Source organism: Sinocyclocheilus anshuiensis, unplaced genomic scaffold, assembly GCF_001515605.1.
Source record: "Sinocyclocheilus anshuiensis isolate Anshui unplaced genomic scaffold, SAMN03320099.WGS_v1.1 scaffold1638, whole genome shotgun sequence".
Classification (NCBI taxonomy): domain Eukaryota; kingdom Metazoa; phylum Chordata; class Actinopteri; order Cypriniformes; family Cyprinidae; genus Sinocyclocheilus; species Sinocyclocheilus anshuiensis.
In genome coordinates this window covers 235,256-255,248 of record NW_015542885.1, presented here as the reverse complement: position 1 = coordinate 255,248, position 19,993 = coordinate 235,256, and the positions used below count along the sequence as shown (strand labels likewise).

General features: G+C 34.9%; 1 protein-coding gene across 1 annotated transcript; it reads left to right on the top strand.

Annotated features, from left to right (window-relative positions):
- The first annotated feature begins 6,850 nt into the window (after window positions 1-6,850).
- Window positions 6,851-9,043, top strand: ccl20l (C-C motif chemokine ligand 20-like). Its single transcript, XM_016494329.1, has 4 exons — window positions 6,851-6,979; window positions 7,165-7,282; window positions 8,436-8,513; window positions 8,687-9,043. The coding sequence occupies exons 1-4, from the start codon at window positions 6,898-6,900 to the stop codon at window positions 8,778-8,780; spliced, it is 372 nt and encodes a 123-aa protein (XP_016349815.1). The 5' UTR covers window positions 6,851-6,897; the 3' UTR covers window positions 8,781-9,043.
- Window positions 9,044-19,993: the final 10,950 nt, after the last annotated feature.

Sequence of the window (19,993 nt, the reverse complement as noted above, 5' to 3'; positions counted from 1 at the left end):
TATATATATTTATTTATTTATTTTTTTCATATTGGCTGATTATATATTAGTCTAGTCCCATAAAAAAGTATACTTATTAAAAAAACCTGTAATATTGCGAAATACTATTACAATTTATAATAACGTGTTTCTGTTTTAATATAGGCTATTTTAAAATGTAATTTATTGCTATAATGGCAAAGTCGAATTTTCAGCTGCGTTTGTCTTCAGTGTCATGTGATCCTATATAGAAATCATTCTAATCTGATATGATTCTTATCAATGTTATTATCAATGTTGAAAACAATTTTTGCTGCTTAATATTTTCCTATTTTTTAGACTATATCTTAAAAAAAAAAAAATATTCCAAACTATAAGTAATGCGTATATGTAAGTGTTACAATGCTTAATATTTGACATAACTCAAATTCATGAAAGATCTTCTGGGATTTAAAATGGATTTAAGAGTGAGGTAATCCTAACTTCATTTTTTTGTGAATCTGTCCTCTGATAACCCTTTCTACCATGTTTAAATCCATCTTGCAAAATTCTGCAGATTTTCCCCCAAAATCAAGATGAGAAAATGTGGGAAAAGCCCACAAAATACAGTCAGATCTATTCATGGGAAAAGTTTCTGTGGATTAATATAAATCGGTCATAAATTCACTCCAACATAAAGTCATAGCACATTAACACATATGCTGAGAGCTTTGAGCAATAAAACACAAAGATAGCCAAAGAAATATGTAAACGACCTCCCGGTATATATCTAGTTTATGGATTTCATAATTGCTCACAAAGACACACCAGTGATGTGAAAATGAAGGGCATTAACATCAACGCACACATTTGGAGGAGTATAATATACAATCGCATCATTTTTTGGCCTCTCTGACCATCTCCCAAACCATTTTTCTGGCTTTTTGGACAAGATGCCCCATTCATCAGATGCACCATCTTCCTCCTCCATCACTCCTCCCACTGCTAAAAAATGCAAATGTCATTGTGAGTGTGTGTACTATATACTAAAAAAACAATTAGCAAAATCATACTGTATATCATAAAAAAATCATACAAGTTCATACTGTATTTTCTCTAGTATTCCATTGCTAACATAGCATTTCTGCCTCTCTCTTTGTCTAACCCGCCTCACGCGGCTTCGGTCCCGTTCTTTCTGGCGGTCTTCTCAAAAAACCATGTCTTTGATAAAGCTAAAGGTGACATGATAAGCTGTGCAATCATCTAGGTCTGAGGTGCCCTAATCCCTGCCTAAGCCCTGTCATAAATCCATCTGTTATCTGTGTTACTCCTCTGCTCCTGACACCGAAACACAAAGCACCCGCGCCGAGAAGCCTCTTGTCAAGATGCATTCTGCCTACAGATTGTGTGTGTGTGTGTCAGAGCTGGCACTTCGATTTATTGTGGCGCTCTGGCCCGTGCTCCTCTGGGCCAGCAGTGTGTGTTTGATTTCTGTTGCACAGGAGGACAGTGTTGAGCAAATGTTAGCATGCTGCACAGAGCACTAAATTGTTTGCATAAGCAATACAGTAGCAGCAACACATAAAGAGTGTGTGTTGACGGGTACATGTCCTTCATTAGAATTCCAAGGAATTCATTATTGTCATGATGTATGGAGATTTAAATGGATAATTCAACCAAAAATGACAAATCTGCCATCATTTACTCACCATCAGGTTGTTGTAAACTTGTATGACAGAGGAAGATAAGTGTTTTTGTCCATCCAGTGAAAGACAACATTGGACCCCATGGACCCTTTTCACAGACTGTGATGATGCATTTCCAACATCATAAATCTAACAAAGTCTTTTTCTTTCTTTCTTTTTCTTTTCTATTTTCAATAATAATAATAATAATAATAATAATAATAATTTGTTATATTTTTATATTACTGTGGCATTACATTTCATAAAACTAGTTAACGCTGCAGTGTACAGTAAGTGTTTCTAATACAATGCCTGAGGTTGTGGCGGCAAATTTGACATCTTCCTCCCATTTGCTATTGGGGCAAATGGGAACACAAAAATTAAATTGTTTGTAGTTTCTGTTCACCATATAAAAGTTTATGGGATGGGAATCATGCTTAGAGGAAGTCGTGGCCTAATGGTTAGAGAGTTGGACTCGTAACCCAAAGGTTGTGGGTTCGAGTCTTGTAGGTGGAGGGAATGAATGTACAGCGCTCTCTCCCACCTTCAATACCACAACTGAGGTGCCCTTGAGCAAGGCACCGAACCCCCAACTGCTCCCCGGGTGCCGCAGCAAAAAATGACTGCCCACTGCTCTGGGTGTGTGTTCACAGTGTGTGTGTGTTCACTGCTGTGTGTGTGCACTTTGGATGGGATAAATGCAGAGCACTAATTCCGAGTATGGGTCACCATACTTGGCCACATGTCACGTCACTTTTTGGGGGGTGAACAATCCCTTTAAAACAATTCATATCCCTAAATATGATTTTCAAACTGTAAAATCAGAAGGAAATTTTACTTTCAAACAAAGTAAGTAACTTTCACACAAAAATGTGATGTAACTGTAAACACACAGACTATCACTTAATAGTCTGCATCAGAAAAAGTGCACATTAAAGAAACACAGCAGCTGCTAAAAAGGTAGGCAGAAACTCATGAGCACCCTTATGAAACCGAAAATGACAAATGGGACACCCTATGGTCTCATATACAACAAGTTTGACATTTGGGACAGGGCCTGCTAGTTCCAATTTAAACAGACAAACCTGCTCGCTCTCGAGTCTCTTATATTCATTGCAAATTCAGGACTGCAGAGGACTCCGGAACTTTTACACCGACACTTTTATAGAGTTAGAACTGTGCTGTCTCTGGCACAGGGCCCTCCCTGCAGGAAGTAGGGCCTTAAATAATCATTAATTTTTTTCGGTGTCCTTTACATCCTTCATAGCTGTCATCTCGCCGGCTTTATTGGACAGAATTTATCACAAACTACAAAAATCTCCCATAGAAAGAGAAATATTTGCTTACTTGAAAGTTGGAGTGTGGCCCAAATTTGAGAGAGAGGAGGAAGTGTATGTTGTGTCACTGACAACGTTATGCCAGCTGTGATATTCATCCTCAGATTCATGGCTCTGTGTCCACTCTGTCTGTCCTCTGTGACAAATCTCCTACTTAAGCAGACCGTTTTTTGGCCAATGCCTTTGAGGTGATTTTAATGTTAAAAGCATTTTCATTTTTCATGAGATGACAAAACTGATCAAATGCCACCAGGAAATGAATAAAACAGCTGTATTCAGCCTGGAAAAAAAAAAGAAAAGAAAAGAAAAGAAACAAAAAAAAGGGTATCCAAGTAAGTAGTATACTGAACTTTTTTTCTGAAAACAACAACAATCTATTTAGTAATATCCTCGATCTTAATTCAAAGCAAGACAAGGAAAAAAATCCATCTCCGTATCCTCTGGCGCCCCCTGAAGGGAAAATACTGACATTTCAAATTACTTCAATACAGTGAGTGTATCCAGAGTTTAGAAAGAGAATATCAGAAAAACACCTTTCATTAGATTGATTTCTTGTTTACGTTCTAAATATATGGTAAATGGCTGGTTGTTCAACTTTTATGTCCTTATGTATATGTTTTGTTGTATATGGAAGGTAATTTCTTCCACAATAAATAAATAAATAAATAAATAACGCAAGCTTTGGTAAATCATAATAAAGTAATATTATGAGATACTAAGTCATATTTATGGGATAAGCCATAATTATAACATACCAAGTCAAAATTATGAGATAAAAGGTGAAATTATGATAAAGTTGTCACATTATGACATTTTTATGTCAGAATGATGGCTTTTATTTAATATTTATGACTTAGTATTTCATAATTTATACTTATGTCATTATTATGATTTACCAAATAATTATTTGGCCTTCCATATTTATATGAAAATATCTAAATAAATGCACATTTCTAAATGTAATTACATTATAGAACTCTTTTACCATGTATGTATATCATTTTGATACTGGTCAAATTAATACATTTGATTATTTTACCCATGTCCCAGACCTAGACATTCAATCAATAAATAAGAAAACTTACTTTTAGAAATATTAATCACAATTTTACAACATTTACAATCGTTTATAATCGAGTGAAACAAACCATTTCATTGCTTATTCTGATTATTATTATTATTTTTTTTGTGAAAAGTGTGATTTAACAGTTAACAAGCACCCTTAGTTGAAGAAACACCCAAATAGTTGACAGAATTATCTAGGTTCACTGCTACAAAACAACAACAACAACAACACAAAACAAATAAAAATCTATCTTTCATGTCTATAAAAAAACCTGATATGTGAAGGAAAATAAAATGAGCATCTGGTTGTGCCTTTAAAATTAAATAAATACATAAATAAATAATAAACAGCATTAAAAACAGACAAGATATATGGCTGTCACACCTCTGACCTCAAGGTCAAACTAGGTAATTGTACGTATCAGTAATTGTGCCCTGCGATTTCACAGGCATTTCCAATCAATGTCACAAGGTCTAGCCTGAGTGTACTCACTTTGACAGGTGATCTATCGGCCTGTCTTCAGGCTTCAGAGGACCCAGGTGTAACATTTACCCCATTAATTTTAATCTCAGAATCAAATATTTATCATCAGAGAGCAATGAATGAGAGAGCTGGTGACCTGACATGTCTTCTATCGGTTTCCCTCTCTCTCTGTCTCTCCAGATTCATCATTTGAGGTATTAATTTGTTAACCTCCCACTGGGTCATTATAAAGGAATCAAAATGAGAGAAGCTTACAACCACCCACATACGGTAATTATTCAGACTGAGAGCAAACATGTGAAAAGATTGAAGTGCACGAGCAGAAAGTCCCACTCACTCTGGCAATATGATTCACGTGCTGCAGAGTGCGGGGGAGAGCAGAGACAGAGACGGAAAGAAAGGTCTCAATAAAAAGAGAAAAGTGGAGAGATATTGAGAAGGAGAGCTAGGTGTCGCAGCGATGATTAATTCAGTTGTGTTGTATGTACAGAGAGAGACAGACTCTATCTATCTATCTATCTATCTATCTATCTATCCACCCATCTAACCATTTATCTACCAATGTCTGTCTACCCACCTACCTACCCATCTATATATCTACCCATTCATCTGTCTGTATGTTTGTGTACCTACTGATTTACTCACCTACCTAACCATTTATCTACCCATCTACCAATATTACCTACCCATTTATCTACCCATATTACTATTCATCTACTCATTTATCCACCAATTTGTCTGTCCACCTATAATCTACCCATTTAACCATTTATCTACCCATCTGTCTGTCTACCCACCAACAACCTAACTAAATTACACTTATCTACCCATCTATCTACCATCCATCCATGTCTGTATGTTTGTCTGTCTACCCATCTATCCACCTACCTAACCATTTATCGACACATCTACCCATATAACCGTTTATCTAACATCTACCCATATAACCGTTTATCTACCATCTACCCATATAACAGTTTATCTACCTACCCATTCATCCATCAGTCTGTATGTTTGTCTGTCTAGTCATCTACCCACCCACCTAACCATCTATCTATCTACCTATCCATCCATCCATCCATGAAAATATCTCACTAAATAAATAAATAATACTAACATAGAAAATCACTTTGTCATGCTGTTGAGTATGCAGTTAGGGAATGTATGATAAAATAACAGTTTCAAAAACAAAAAACAGCGTTGCTTAGATATTAAGCCTGGTTGCAATTTCCTGGAAATACAGTATAAATTATTTATTAGTCGACAGAAATTGAACTTACTCACAACAGACAGCTTGCACCTTGCATGAGATGTTTTCTAAATTGATACATTGTGTCTCACGATTTTATCAGATATGCAGCATTTACACAGAAATGCACCCTGAGGCACTTTCACATGACAAAACCTCTATTTCACGATTAAAAGTGTGCCACTCAAAGGCACACATACTAGCAAGATAAACTAAATATATGATCTTTACATTAACTCTCCCCCTTGACGGTTAGATTACTGTTTTCTAGGTCACAGAAGCTGTGCATGTTCATTTCTTCTTTTGCTCAGTGGGGAACATTGTCATTCTCACCACTAAATGGGTCATGGTAAAGAAGAAGTTTAGCTAATCCTCACATTGCACAATAAACAACTTCCCCTATAAACATATTTGGTAGCTCGTAAGGCACAAATTGATGTCAACAATCTCAAATTGTCTAAATCACCTGTAATCATCTAATACCATCAGATAAAGTAATTAAACTCAAATAATTGAACAAATTATTTTGAATAGATGACAAATAATGACATGTACCCCCTTATAAATATTAGTTATAAAAGGGACAAAAAAATGAATAGCATAGCAAAGAATAGAACATAATAAGAATATATAAGACTAGAGCTACACTTTGACCTTTTACAGGGTTTTTTCATGCATTTCATGTGATGATTCGCTTGTTGTATTCCTCAATTGTAAGTCACTTTGGATAAAAGTGTCTGCTAAATGAATAAATGTAAATTAATTACACACAGGATGTTGATTTACATCATTCACAACAACACCAGTTATACTTGAGGCTATACTTGAAATACTGGCATATGCACAACAACTTCTCACATGGGAAGTGCGTAATTGCTTGAGATACTAAGAAACAGTCGTGAGATCAATCTGCAACACGTCTGTGGTTGGGACTTGTTTTGTAAGCATTGTAATATCGGCAATATTGGTTTTCCTGTCCTCTTTTTCCATGGCTGCTGCTGTCCCCGTTTTAGAGCCTGCATCTGATTTGTGATTCTATGATACATGTGCAACTGATCTTATCGCTCATTAGTATATAAGGCCCTGCACTGCTATAGCACACATCTCTGACTGACTGAAATGCACTGCATTATGTCTCTGCTCACCATCACTCTCATCAGCAGCATTCTTATAAGCCTGTTTCCTCACACTCCAGCAGCATGTAAGTTTCTTATGGAGACCTTACTGCTTTTTTGCATTGTTTTGGTAATTGCTGTGAATTTGGCTATTGGCTACTGTGAACACTATGTCATTTTAATGGGTACTATTTCGTACATGCAATAAACTGAGGTACTTTATGTGGGTCTATGACTATGACTTTAAGAAAGATGTTTTGTGTGATGTCAGATGGGCCGCTGAACTATGCCTGTTGTGTGAAATACACTCGAAATCCTCTACCCTTCGGTGTGATCAAGGGCTTTATTGAGCAGAGCTCCCGCGAGGTGTGTCGCATAGATGCCATCATGTGAGTCACTGTAATCTGACCGCAGGAATGAGTCAGGGTTCACCCATTTACCCACACAATGTGGTTACACTAAAAGAGACAAGTTTTAATCATACATTTAAACATATGAGGGTGCACAGTACAAAATACAAAAAATCCCACAGCATTAACACAGACATAAGTGGGGTACAAAAGTCTGATACTACATTGAAAAATCTGTCTTCCCTTAATAATAATAAAACTGTTATAATTTTAAAGATGAAAAATGTGTTATTACATGTAAAATTAGTGAATTTTTTTTCTCTAAGTCAAATAGTGATATGTTCTTGCTTCAAAGAGCTAGTCATGCTCTTTGAATCATTCTCAAATCATGCTAAAGAACATGATCATCAAGCTTTATGCAAACTTGTGGAGTTACTCCCGTTGAAGAAAACAGAGAAAAATAAAAATATATAAATTAATTAATTAATAATCCTTACAAATTCATGTTAATCTTGTTGAGAATATAATTTACAATGAAAACTAAATAATTATATCCACTAAATAAACATTACATAAATATATATACTCTACTGATCAAGCGGTCGGGGTCGATAAGCCTTTTAGATGTTTTTGAAATACGTTTCTTATGACGCTACACTTACTTGATTTAAAAAAAAAATACAGTAAAAACATTAACAATGTGAAATATTATTACAATTTAAAATAAATGTTTTCTATTTTATTTTAAAATGTATTTTATTCCTGTCATGGCAAAACTGAATTTTCAGCAGCCATTACTCCAGTTTTCAGTGTCACGATTCTTCAGATAACAATATTATTATTTTTATTATAGATGTTAAAAACAGTTTTTACTTAATATTTTTTTAAACATTTTCTTTCAGGATGCTTTAAAGAACAAAAAGTTCAAAATAAGAGCATTAATTTGAAAAAGAAATATTTTGTAACACTGTAAATGCTCTTACTGACCAGTTTGATCAATTTAATGCATCCTTGCTGAATACAAATAAAGTATTATTAAAATGAATTTAAAATCAGACTTTTGGCCCCCAATATATTTGTGCAAATAAAGAAACAACTGCCTGTGATGTCCAATAATAATCACGATAAGCCTCCTTCAGAAGCAAGTTTGCCATCATTGCTTTCTAAAATTTACATGATCTTTCTCTTTAAGCTTTTTCACCAAGAACAACAGGAAGGTATGTGCGAGCGTTGAGGATCAGTGGGTGAGAGCAGCGCTGGCACGTCTGAGGTAAGAAGGACAAAGTGTGTGACATTTAAAACAAGTCACCTCAAATTTGTAGCAAACATACCATGGCCACAAACACTGAGCAGTAAATAATGTGACAAACTGGAATTATTATTGATTTCTTCTTTTATGATGACCAATGTAACAAATGACTTGGATTTATATTTTCTTTGCAGGTCCAAAATAACTAAACTGACAGTAAAGGGAACTCCGCGTATCACCACTGCTGGACTGAAACGCACGATTCACACAACCACCAAAAGCCCATGAAGCTTTTGCAAATAATGTGTCTTTAAACATAACATATGCTGGCAGATTCCATTAATTACTGATGCTTATCATCATAGATTATGCTTTAAATTCTATTCTGACTATATCCTTAACAATAAAAAAAAAACTGTTTCATACTAACTATATTTTTCTACTTTTATGTATTACAAAATTATAATTCAGTCTGAGATGCTGTACAGATTTGTCTTAAACAGCAAAACAAAAAAATACATTAAAACTGAAATAAAAAATAAATAAAAATATTTTTCTTTGTATGCTACTTACTGCAAAAGACAACCCCAGTTGGAAGCGAATAGTTAACAGAACTACACAGATAAATAGAACTACAGTTAACAGTCATTACTTTACAAAAGTATCACTCTGTACTTTAGAACAAACCATAGCATATCTGTGAAAAGGTGTAAGCTTCTGATAAATCTGAGACTAAATTCATAATCTCATCTCTGTCGTCCTCAATTCCGGGAGGCCTGGGTACAGGTGTCCCAATGTTAATATTGTTCATCAGCTAAAAGAAAGAGACAGTGAGTGAAAAAAGATGAGACAAACATCTAGCAAACAACAGCTATATTCTCCTAACTTCTGATTTGTGCTTATTAAAGGGGTCATATGATGCGATTTCAAGTTTTCCTTTCTCTTTGGAGTGTTACAAGCTGATTGTGCATAGATAAGATCCCTGAAGTTTCAAAGACTACAAAGTTAAGACTCTGCCACGCCCCCCTAAAACAACTCGTTCTAACACGCCCCCACATATCTACCTCACTATGTGGAAATATTTGCGGCCCAAATGTGCATGCAAAGAAACAAGGCGTGGTTTCAGTAACAGCAGTAGTGTTGATGCAGCCATGTCAGGGAGACACTGTGTGTTTCAGTGCAAAAGCAAAAGCACTTTATTTGGCCTTCCAGAAGTAGATGCAATTAGGAATCATTAAGATTACTTACAACAGAACAGCAAAGTGTACAGTATTTGAAAAATAATGTGTTTTTTGAACATTAAAGCATGTCAACATATTCTGTTACACCAAATACACAAAATAATGATCTTTAAAAAAGCATCATATGACCCCTTTAAATTATAATGAGACAAACTGTTTTTGATATTAACGGATTCAGCAAAAATTCATAATGGAAAAGATGTCCTTCAAGGTATTATTATAACCTGAAGATACTCCTCAAAGTTGATGGCGTTGTACTGACGAGTGTCTACACTGTCAAACATCTCTCTGCGCTGCTCAGGAGAAGTGGCATCTTGAAAGATGTCAAGCATCTCATTGCTGTCCCAGAGTTCATGATGGGATGGTAAAGAAAAAAAGGAGAGTGAGAGAGATTATCAATATTTCATGTATTTATATCATCTGGTCTATTAGTTATTTGTAGGGAATTACATCTTGTGATATTAGAGAGTGTGAAATCACTGCTGTTAGAGATTCATTTGACATTTGTGAACAGATATATGTCAAGGTTGGCCTTTGAAAAATGCATTGGTGGGAAACTATCACTTACAAGGTAGCGTAGTGAAGAAGATAGCCTTGATCTCTGACAAAAACCTCAAACTGGTATCTAAGGTTCAAGATGTCTTTAGATGTCCACTGGGGGTATTTCTCCGTCAACTTTTCAACCACTCCACTCCAGTGACGTCTATATTCTGAAAAACATGCGATTTTCTAAAAACAAAAGTCATCATCATGACCATGTGGATCGACATTATGCCAGATTATACGATGAACACCTACAGGAGATTCTAGACATACTTTGGTTTTGTGCAATAAATCATGTACAATAAAACCGAAAGTGCTGCTTTTAGGTAACTGCTGGCAAACTATTAAATGTCCCTCATGTTTCAGAAATTGTAATACTCATACCATAAAACATGGCCACTTCCTTTTTGGAGCGCATATTCTGCCGATGCATGGTTTCACAGAACTTCACATTAATTGCATGACATTCCGCATAAACATCTTCTTTATCAGCTGTAATATCAATAACATCAACTTGTAAGTCATCAAATGTTATATCCCAAACAAATCTGTAAGCTTACTTACAGTAGGCTACACTTAGCCTACTCTAGCTTTACACTAAGCTGGTGTAGCCTACTGTTGATATTATATTGTTAATAATAATCAATTACTTGTGGTTTACAAATAAGAAAAATAACATTAGAGAAAACCCGTCAGATTAAATTAATGAATAAATGAACTAAATATTTACAACAGTAAAAAAAAAAACTAGCTCCGGTCTCCCCAACAGCATATTAAACTTGAGTATCAACGGTTAATTCAGTTTCTCCACTCACTGACCCTCTATAAGCGTAGAGTCGGGAAGGTCGAATATCTCAGGCGGTTTCACCAGTGGAAAAGCAAGAAATGACCCCATTCTCAGCTGTTTGTCGACAATCTGTCAAAATGTTTGTTGTTTGTTTTGATTTGAGAAACCACAGCGAATGATACGTGTACATCTGAAAGAAGAACGCATTTCCAGATCGCGTCCAAGTACCTGCGCGCGCACTTCAAACACGTGACCACGTGACTTGAATGAGACGTTTTTAATTTGCTCTGATGAACTGTACATGTAAATTAGCGAGTGAATGTAATAACTAATGACTCATTAATGAAAGTACATCTCGAAAAATTACAAGCAAGGCTGTTTGAAATAAGGCAGAAACCAAAAATCTACCAAGTTCTTAGAAATGCGTTCATAAGGGTTTCATAATACATGTGAATAACATTGAATATTTATAATATTTTCTACCAAATAGATAGCAAACAAAATTAATACACATTTAGGATCCCCTTAAAATATCACTTTACAGCAGCAAATATAGGCCAATTGGCACAAAAACAAAACGTGTATAAAACGAACGAACGAACGAACGAACAAACATACCTATTAATTAAACGAACAATTAATAAAAAAAATAATACTGATTAATCATGAGTAAATTAAATAGCCTACATCATACAAATAATGTAATAGGCTACCTGAACTCATTACATAAAATGAACCGAAACATCTTCAATGACTAGCCCATAAAAGCACTTCAATTAAATTATTGACTAATCCCACATAACCCACATAGATACAAAGCAAACACCTCTCTACATATCAGAGCTTCGGTAGTAGCCTTGTAGGCTATTTATATATAAAAAAGAAAAGAAAAAAGAAACTGATGGCACCCTACTTACCGTAACCCGCATAATATTTGCGCCTAAACGGTAAATTACATTTTCCAGAAAAAGCTGGCATTTATCTGGCCTCATGGCAGATATGGAGTATTGATACGAAAATATCGATTGATTTGGTACAAATAATAGCGGGATTCCCTTATAAAATAGCAGAGGGAAGATTGTTAAAGCAGTTTGTTTTTACCTGTTAAACAGGAAGGTAGGCTATCTGAAGGGAGGATTTAAACGAGGCTGCTCTGAATTGCTAGGCCTATTGGTTATGCCAAAAAAACAACAACAACAACGGATTGCTAAACTTGATTCACGTGACCACGGTGACCTGGGGCACGTTCAAGCTCAATAACTCTTGCGTCATCAGAACAGGGTGTTCAACGCATCACCGTTTCCGTTTAAAAAAAAGTTTTGCACCGTTTTTGTCGGGGCTGAACGCAGCCCTGGACTGTTTTATTTCATGCATAAAGACTGTCATTGAGTTGTGTTGCTCTGACAAGCAACACAGACAAATGCAGTTTTACTGAATGTTTTCTGTATTAAAGGATATTGTAAAATCAGTGTTAAAGAACACTGAAGGATCGTTTTTTATTTATAATAATTTTTATATTTATTAATTTTGAAAATCATTATTGCATTTTAATTTAGGGACAATTTCAGCACCAGTGAAGGACAATTCTAGATAGGGTTCATATAGGCTAGTCATTGGTATTTTGATGCTGAATAAGGAAAAATAATATAATGAATAAGGAAAAAGTCAGTGAATTGGGAAAAAATGCTAAACTTGTGTAACCCCATATTATTCTCCACTATTTCTAAATTGATTTTCTAATCAGATACAGTACTTCTAACTCACACTATGGTTCAACAATTTGGGGTCGGTAAGACTTGCTCACTAAGGCTGCATTAATTTGATCAAAAATACAATACTGTGAAATATTACAATTTTAAAGAACTGTTTGTTATTTGAATACATTGTAAAAGGCTGTTTATTCCTGCAATGGCAAAGCTGAATCATTTAAATATGCTGATTTGGTCCTCAGGAAAAAAACTAATTAATCGATTTTGAAAACGGTTGTGCTTTTGGAAATCATATTTTTTTTTTCAGAATTATCTGATGAATAGAAAAACAACAGAATTAGTTTGAAATAGAAGTCTTTTGTGACATTATAAATGTCTTTACTGTCACCTTTGATTAGCTGTGTTCTTGCTGAATAAAAGTATTACTCAAGAGTCCACATCGTGTCTAAATAATAATTTTTTATCTACACGTTCCAGTCCTCATTTACTCCCTACAGAAAATATTACAATATCGCTATCACAAATCCTATTAAGATTATTTATATTGGATATTTGTCTAGCATTTGACCCATAAAGTAATGCAGTGAATGACAATGAAAATACTTTGTCATCTTCTTTATTTAAACATAATTCTCCTTTAACAGATTTGTGTGGCATAAATATATCAATTTCATGGCATAAATATAGATTGTAACTGAGAGGAACTGGTTTGTCAGTTCATACAGTATAATGAATGGCTTTCATAGTCATCAAATTATTACAGCTCCAAATTCTTGAAAAACCAAATAAATACATGTGTTGCCACATTTTTATACAATGATAACTTACATTGTAATAAATAAAAATGATATATACTTTAAAAATGAATGAAATATATTTATGCGGTCTAAGCAGATGTAGAGTTGTATGGAGAGGCTGTAGAGAGAGGTGTAGAGTCAGTGCTGTCCATCTTCGTCTCCCATCTGAGCAAAAGAGAACAAATTGGTATTTTTGTATTTAAAAATGTCCATTCTCTCTGATCAGACAGTTTTTATGTTGTCAATTGTATTAATATATTAATATTTCATGTCATGTCTCTTGCATCAGTGTGCGTTCATCAGTGGCTTACTCTTGAAGTTGAATTGTTTTGAGGTCCTGGATTTTTTGCTTCACCCAGCTCTCCTTCCAGTAGCTACATCTCGGACCTTCAGTTGTGAAGAAACTGTTTGGCAAGAAAGGTAGAGAGGTTTAGAAATGACATATTTTTTTAAAAAGACGATGCTGTAAAGACAAATACATATTATTTATAGAGAATACAGAGAATAATTACATGACAGCATTGACACAAGGAGGATTTCTTTTCTGAAGTTTGAATCCTGTTATAGGTAACGTGATTTCCTTGGTGGAGACGGTTGTACAGCATTCAATAGGCTTGTTGTAGATTTGTCCATCTAATGAATAGAGGAGTTTGATTAGATACCTTTCAATAAGTCAGACAGCACACATGAATTCTGAAGTAAAATATCATAGATACTTACTCGTCCCTGTGACCATCACTGACATAATGACAGCAATGGCAGCAAGACTCCTCATCATCTTCTGGTTGAGCTGCATGTTGTGTTCTTCGCTGAGGCCCTGAATCTTCAGAATCTTCTGTCAATGCAGAGTTAGAAATGCTCACTGAAACCTCACTAACACCACCTCTTTTTATATCATCAAAAAGAGGAACTGACGGTCAGATTCACCACAGAAATTGCACACATCTTCATGACATTTTCTAGATAAACACCCTCTCTTAATTCTGCTTACTTAGTGTTTTTTTTCCGGATATTTGATGGTGCAATTATTTGCTTAAGGAACTGATTAAAGGAAAGACCCTAAGTCAGTGATGCAGTAATTTTTCCACAGAAAAGAAAGTTTGAGGATGTACTTTGGTCATGTGAAAAACCTGACTTCATTGAGGACAGTGAATCATGGATATTGCAAGTTGCTTAGTCACCAAATGCAACAAGGAGGAAAGGGTGTGAGCAGCACACATCTCAGACAAGAAGAACAAATTGGATTATGTATCATTATCTCAGTGAAATTAACAAACAGGCATCCTTATATATTTACTGTAGTAATGCTTTTGTTTTAATATTTTCATATGCTTTCATATTTTTGGTCTACCTGGATTTTGTCTTTCCAGGTCTGAAAATAAACAAATATACACAGTATTACAGGACCTCAAAGCAGTTGGAATGAACTATACATTTCTAAAATGCAGCTTTGCAGATAACTGGCTTTAAATAATCCATCTGATTGCTATTAATTACTGATGAATATTCTCTACCACTCATTTAGAACTGGTCTTTTTTTAATCGTTGTGTTTGTTTGTACTTCACATAAATACTAATCTGAGTATGTACAGTCCTTACCTAACATCTAAACAAATCTCACAATTACATCTTTTTTATTTTACATTTTATTAATCATATCTAATTATAACTCAGTTTGAGATTATGATTTGTGAATTATTAACATAACGATACAGATATAATTGAATGATAAAAATCTTAGGGCCTTCTCTATGTCACTTTCAGAGTAGTAACAGAAACAACACAGGAATCAAATGTGAAATTAATTTATAGGAATATTCATAATGCTACAGTTTAAAGCAAAACTATAGCCCATCTGTTGAAGAGTGTTTACTGGATCAAAGATTATGTCCAGCTCCTGGGTCTTTTGTCATCCTCGGTTTTACAAGTGTTCTCATTTTAATATCGTTCAACAGCTGTTAGTGAGAAATATCAATATACAGTATAGCCTATATTTTCATCTTACTGGTCAAATATTAGCGGTATGCAGTTGATTTAGTAGGTCAGTAAGAAATAAATAGAAATAAATAGCTTTCAATGTTTCTGTATCAGTTCATTAGAATAGAGATGACCTTCAAGGTTGTGGTATTATTATAATATGAAGATAATCCTGAAAGTTGCTAGCATACCAATGAGTGTCACTGTCAAACATGATCTGCGCTGCTCAGGAGAAGCGTTATCCTGATGAGGTTAAGTGCCTCATTACTGAGTTTTATAGGAGGAGATTTAAAGTGAAAGAGACTATTTAAGCTTAATGTATTAAGATAATTATGCACAAAGCTGATTTTTTTTAGTCACCAGATGAGAATGACAGCTCGTAATATTAGAGAGTGCTCCCTCCTAGAGGTGAAACAGATACAACACATGAAAAAGCCTTTAACTTTACAACCGCACCACTCCAGTATTGTGTATAATCTGAAGATGCCATCAAAATGTCGACCAGTATTGTAACTAAAATGATTAATAATAACTACTAATGTCTCATTATTATAATTGGACCACAGATGTTTAAGTAGTTATTTAAGAGTCAGACATATACATTCAAACTTGGTCTGTTCATATCTGATGCACATCCTCTGCTGGAACATGTTGAAACAAAACCTCTGGTTAACTTCATGTAATGCTGAGTGTGTAATGCGCAAATCTTCAACATCAGAGTCAACATTGCAAAACCACAAGCAGGGACACATTATCTTATGCGCATAAGAGAGTAAATCAGGAATTAACAAATTTCACTTCAATTTATAGTTTTCCTTTGTTGACTTTCCTTGCTTGTATTTATTTGTTTGGGCGATGTGAGTTTGAGTCTGGCTTATCCTGATCACTCATCAATGTAACGACAAGCACAACTTCAGCTTTATTTAGCACTTTATTTGAGCACAATTCGTCTTCTGCTTTAAATTTAGATTATAACAGATATGGATTGTAACCAGTACATATAATAAATGGCTTTTGCGAGTAAAATTCCAAATAAATATTGATGAATAAATACATAAATTCTTCATACAATAAGTTACATCACAATAAATAACATGAAGCATATACAGCATTTTTTAACAAGTTAACGGTTTCAGCAGAACCTATGATGATCAGTGTAAGTATCTTTAAAGTTGTTAAGGGGATGAGGTAGAGAGAGGTGTAGAGACAGTGCTGTTCATCTTCTCCCATCTAAGAAAAAGAGAACAAAAAAAGCATTTTTCTATTGAAAAATACCATTTCATCCAACAGTCTTTATTGTTGCATTGTAGTATTCTTTTGTCTTACCTGTGAAGTTTTGAGAGCCCCTGGATTTTTTGCCTCACCCAGCCCTGCTTCCAATCGCTGCATCTCAGGCCCTCATTTGTGAAGAATCTGTTTGCAAAGAAAGATAGAGAGAATCAGAAACAACACATTTTTGAAAAATGATTGATGCTGTAAAGACATAATAGATATTTATCTAACAGAGAATACTTACATGACTGCTTTGACACAAGGCAGATTTCTTTTCTGAAGTTTGAATCCTGTTATAGGTAACGTGATTTCCTTGGTGGAGACAATTGTGCAGCATTCAACGGGCTTGTTTTGTCCATCTAATGAATAGAAGAGTTTGATTAAATGATTTTCTGAAGGTCAAACAGCACAGATGAATTCTGAAGTAAAATATCATAGATACTTACTCGTCCCTGTGATCATCACTGACATAATGACAGCAATGGCAGCAAGACTCCTCATCATCTTCTGGTTGAGCTGCATGTTGTGTTCTTTGCTGAGGCCCTGAACCTTCAGAATCTTCTGTCAATGCAAAGTTAGAGATGCTCACTGAAACCTCACTAAAACCAGCTCTTTTTATATCATCAAAAAGAGGAAATGACTGGCAGTTTTTACACTGGATTTGCCGTATTTCATGTTTTTTGTTTTCTTTTTCTAAACACTTTCTGGAGAAACACCTCACATATTTATGCTCACTCAGTGGTTTTAGTCCAGATATTTTATGAAGCAATCCTGTGCTTAAGGAATGAATGAAAGTAAAGACTCTCAATCAGATGAAATATTGGATTGCAGCTTTTGCTGTTTACTTTTAGGCAACTATATATTTGTTGTGTTTTCTCCCACATTTACGACCATTGATTTTTGTTTTAACAACAAATAAATAAAAATGAATAAACATTTTTTAATGATTTCTTTAGACTCATGATGCTTCCTGTTGCCGCAGGGTAGCATCAGAGCAGAAAAGAGGAAGGATGTGATGCCGCCAGAAGAATTACACATCAGTTTTCAGTAAGAGAGAACCTCTCAAACCATGACTGTATCAGGTGGGATATTCATGCTTGCACTTTCCATTCTGACCTCTGTAAGTCAAGAGTTATTGAAGGTGCAAATATTTATACAGTGTAAGAAAGCCATGGATTTCACTGGCTTAGACATTTGGAATTAAATGTACCATATTAGACACTCGCATACTGTATTAGACAGCTGCCATCCAATGAACTGTGCATAGCCCTGTGAAATGATCACAATACAAAGTCAGAAATAAAATACAGTTTGCCTCAAATTTTAAACAGTATTTCCATTGTTTTCTTTTTTTAAACTAAAAACCAACTAGACTTTAACATATATGCACTTGGTTTGATACATTGCTATCAAATTCAGTAAGATTCACACATTTTACCCCCACTCTTATACTAGTTATAATATGTTTCATATGTAGCATTTCTATACATTTTACATATTACATGAGATTATGAATAGGAAGTAGTTTTTTTTCATAATGAGTGCTTTACATTACATTTAAAACTTCTCTGTCCTCTGCATTTGCCGGTCACATCATTTGTTTGAAGATAAAAACCCACATCAGAGTTGCACGAGACTTCCAGTCACTCACGTTACACTTATACTAGTCGTCACATGACCCAAAATCATGTCATGCCTTCATCTGAGCTCATTGTGTAAAGACAGTTTCTTGAGATTTAGAGTCATCTTCATGGCCACATTTCTTCTTTGCTCACTATAAGCAAACTTTTTTTTTTTTCAGCTGTTTCTTACTCATGCAGTTATTTTTTTTTTTTAACTTTATTAATGAAGTTAGTTACACAGTTTATAAAATTAATAGTTCTGACTGAATTCTGATTGACCTGTTTATCGTTGCCTTCTCTTATCATATTACCACTGCCAGCATTTTATAAAAGCAATAAGCTACTGGAGTCTGTATGTTATATGGACTTTACCAGGCAGTAAAACATGCCATAGCATAATAACATTGCTGTAATTAATGGCCTTTTGTGGCTTATTGCTTTAATACACTGTAGCTATATGCTGTCTTTACCTGCATATAAGAGGTTAACGCATCTGAATATATTAATTTATGCTCAAGCTCAGGGGCGGACTTACCCATTAGGCAAAGGTAGGCGACCGCCTTGGGCCCCCTAAAATGCTTTTCATATAGGATATGCGCATTAAGCGCTGACACGCGAACGGTTGCTGTTTACTGTGTTTATTACCACGACAACCGTCCAATGTGCTTTTTGTGTATACCCTGCTTGAAGGAGATGAAAATATTATGCATCTGAAGCTGTAATTAAATATTGAGAAACAGTGTGTATTATATGTTTATAATTGTTTTAAATGCCGCTTACTCATTTATGAGAAGGAGCCAAGTAGAGGACACAGTTACTTTTTTGGTTGATATGTGTAAATGTACAATTGCCTTTTCATTATTTTTTCAGTTTTATTTAAATTTGTAGTTAAAATAACTAAAAATAAATGTATTTTAAAGTTTAGTATTAGACAGCCTTTGCACACAGGCTTACACTGGTAACTCATCAGTGGACTTCCCTCGTCAATATAGGCTATATTTTTTCACACTTTTCTCATTCTATATTTCTGACGTTCCAAAAGCGCCTCCTACTGGCAGAGAATGAATGTTAATTTTCAATAACCCAGTCTATCCTATATTTTGCCTGGGGCCCCCAATTCACTAAATCCGCCCCTGCTCAAGCTTAATCACTGATCATATAACTATTTATTTTAATTGTACTGTTCTATACTTTTTCCACTCACTGTCTTCATTATCCATCAGTGTGATAGTCCAGTCCCTTTGCAATAAGGAAACCACAAGACACCACTTCCACTTCTGGGTCCATGCCATAGATTTATTCATTAAAAAAGAGGATGCGATACTTTATCTGTCTGCCTTTTTAGACTTCATTGGGAAAATGGTAGACCGCTGTTGGAAAATCCAGGATGCAAATAGATTTCTTTGTTACCCACAGATACTATGAGATCATGGCTTTTTGGTTCACAATGCACAAGTGGCTCTTATGTGCAGATAACCCAAGTTTGGGCCTGTCTTGGGTTGTTTCTCGATCCCATTCTATTGCAGTCAGTAAATAGTGTTGAAAGGCCTCTA

Bases quoted from the DNA above. Each gene is read 5' to 3' on its own strand.
- ccl20l (XM_016494329.1), top strand. From the start codon at position 6,898: ATGCACTGCATTATGTCTCTGCTCACCATCACTCTCATCAGCAGCATT. The intron at 6,980-7,164 runs GTAAGTTTCTTA...GTGTGATGTCAG, and splicing joins TCCTCACACTCCAGCAGCAT to ATGGGCCGCTGAACTATGCC. The intron at 8,514-8,686 runs GTAAGAAGGACA...TTTTCTTTGCAG, and splicing joins GCAGCGCTGGCACGTCTGAG to GTCCAAAATAACTAAACTGA.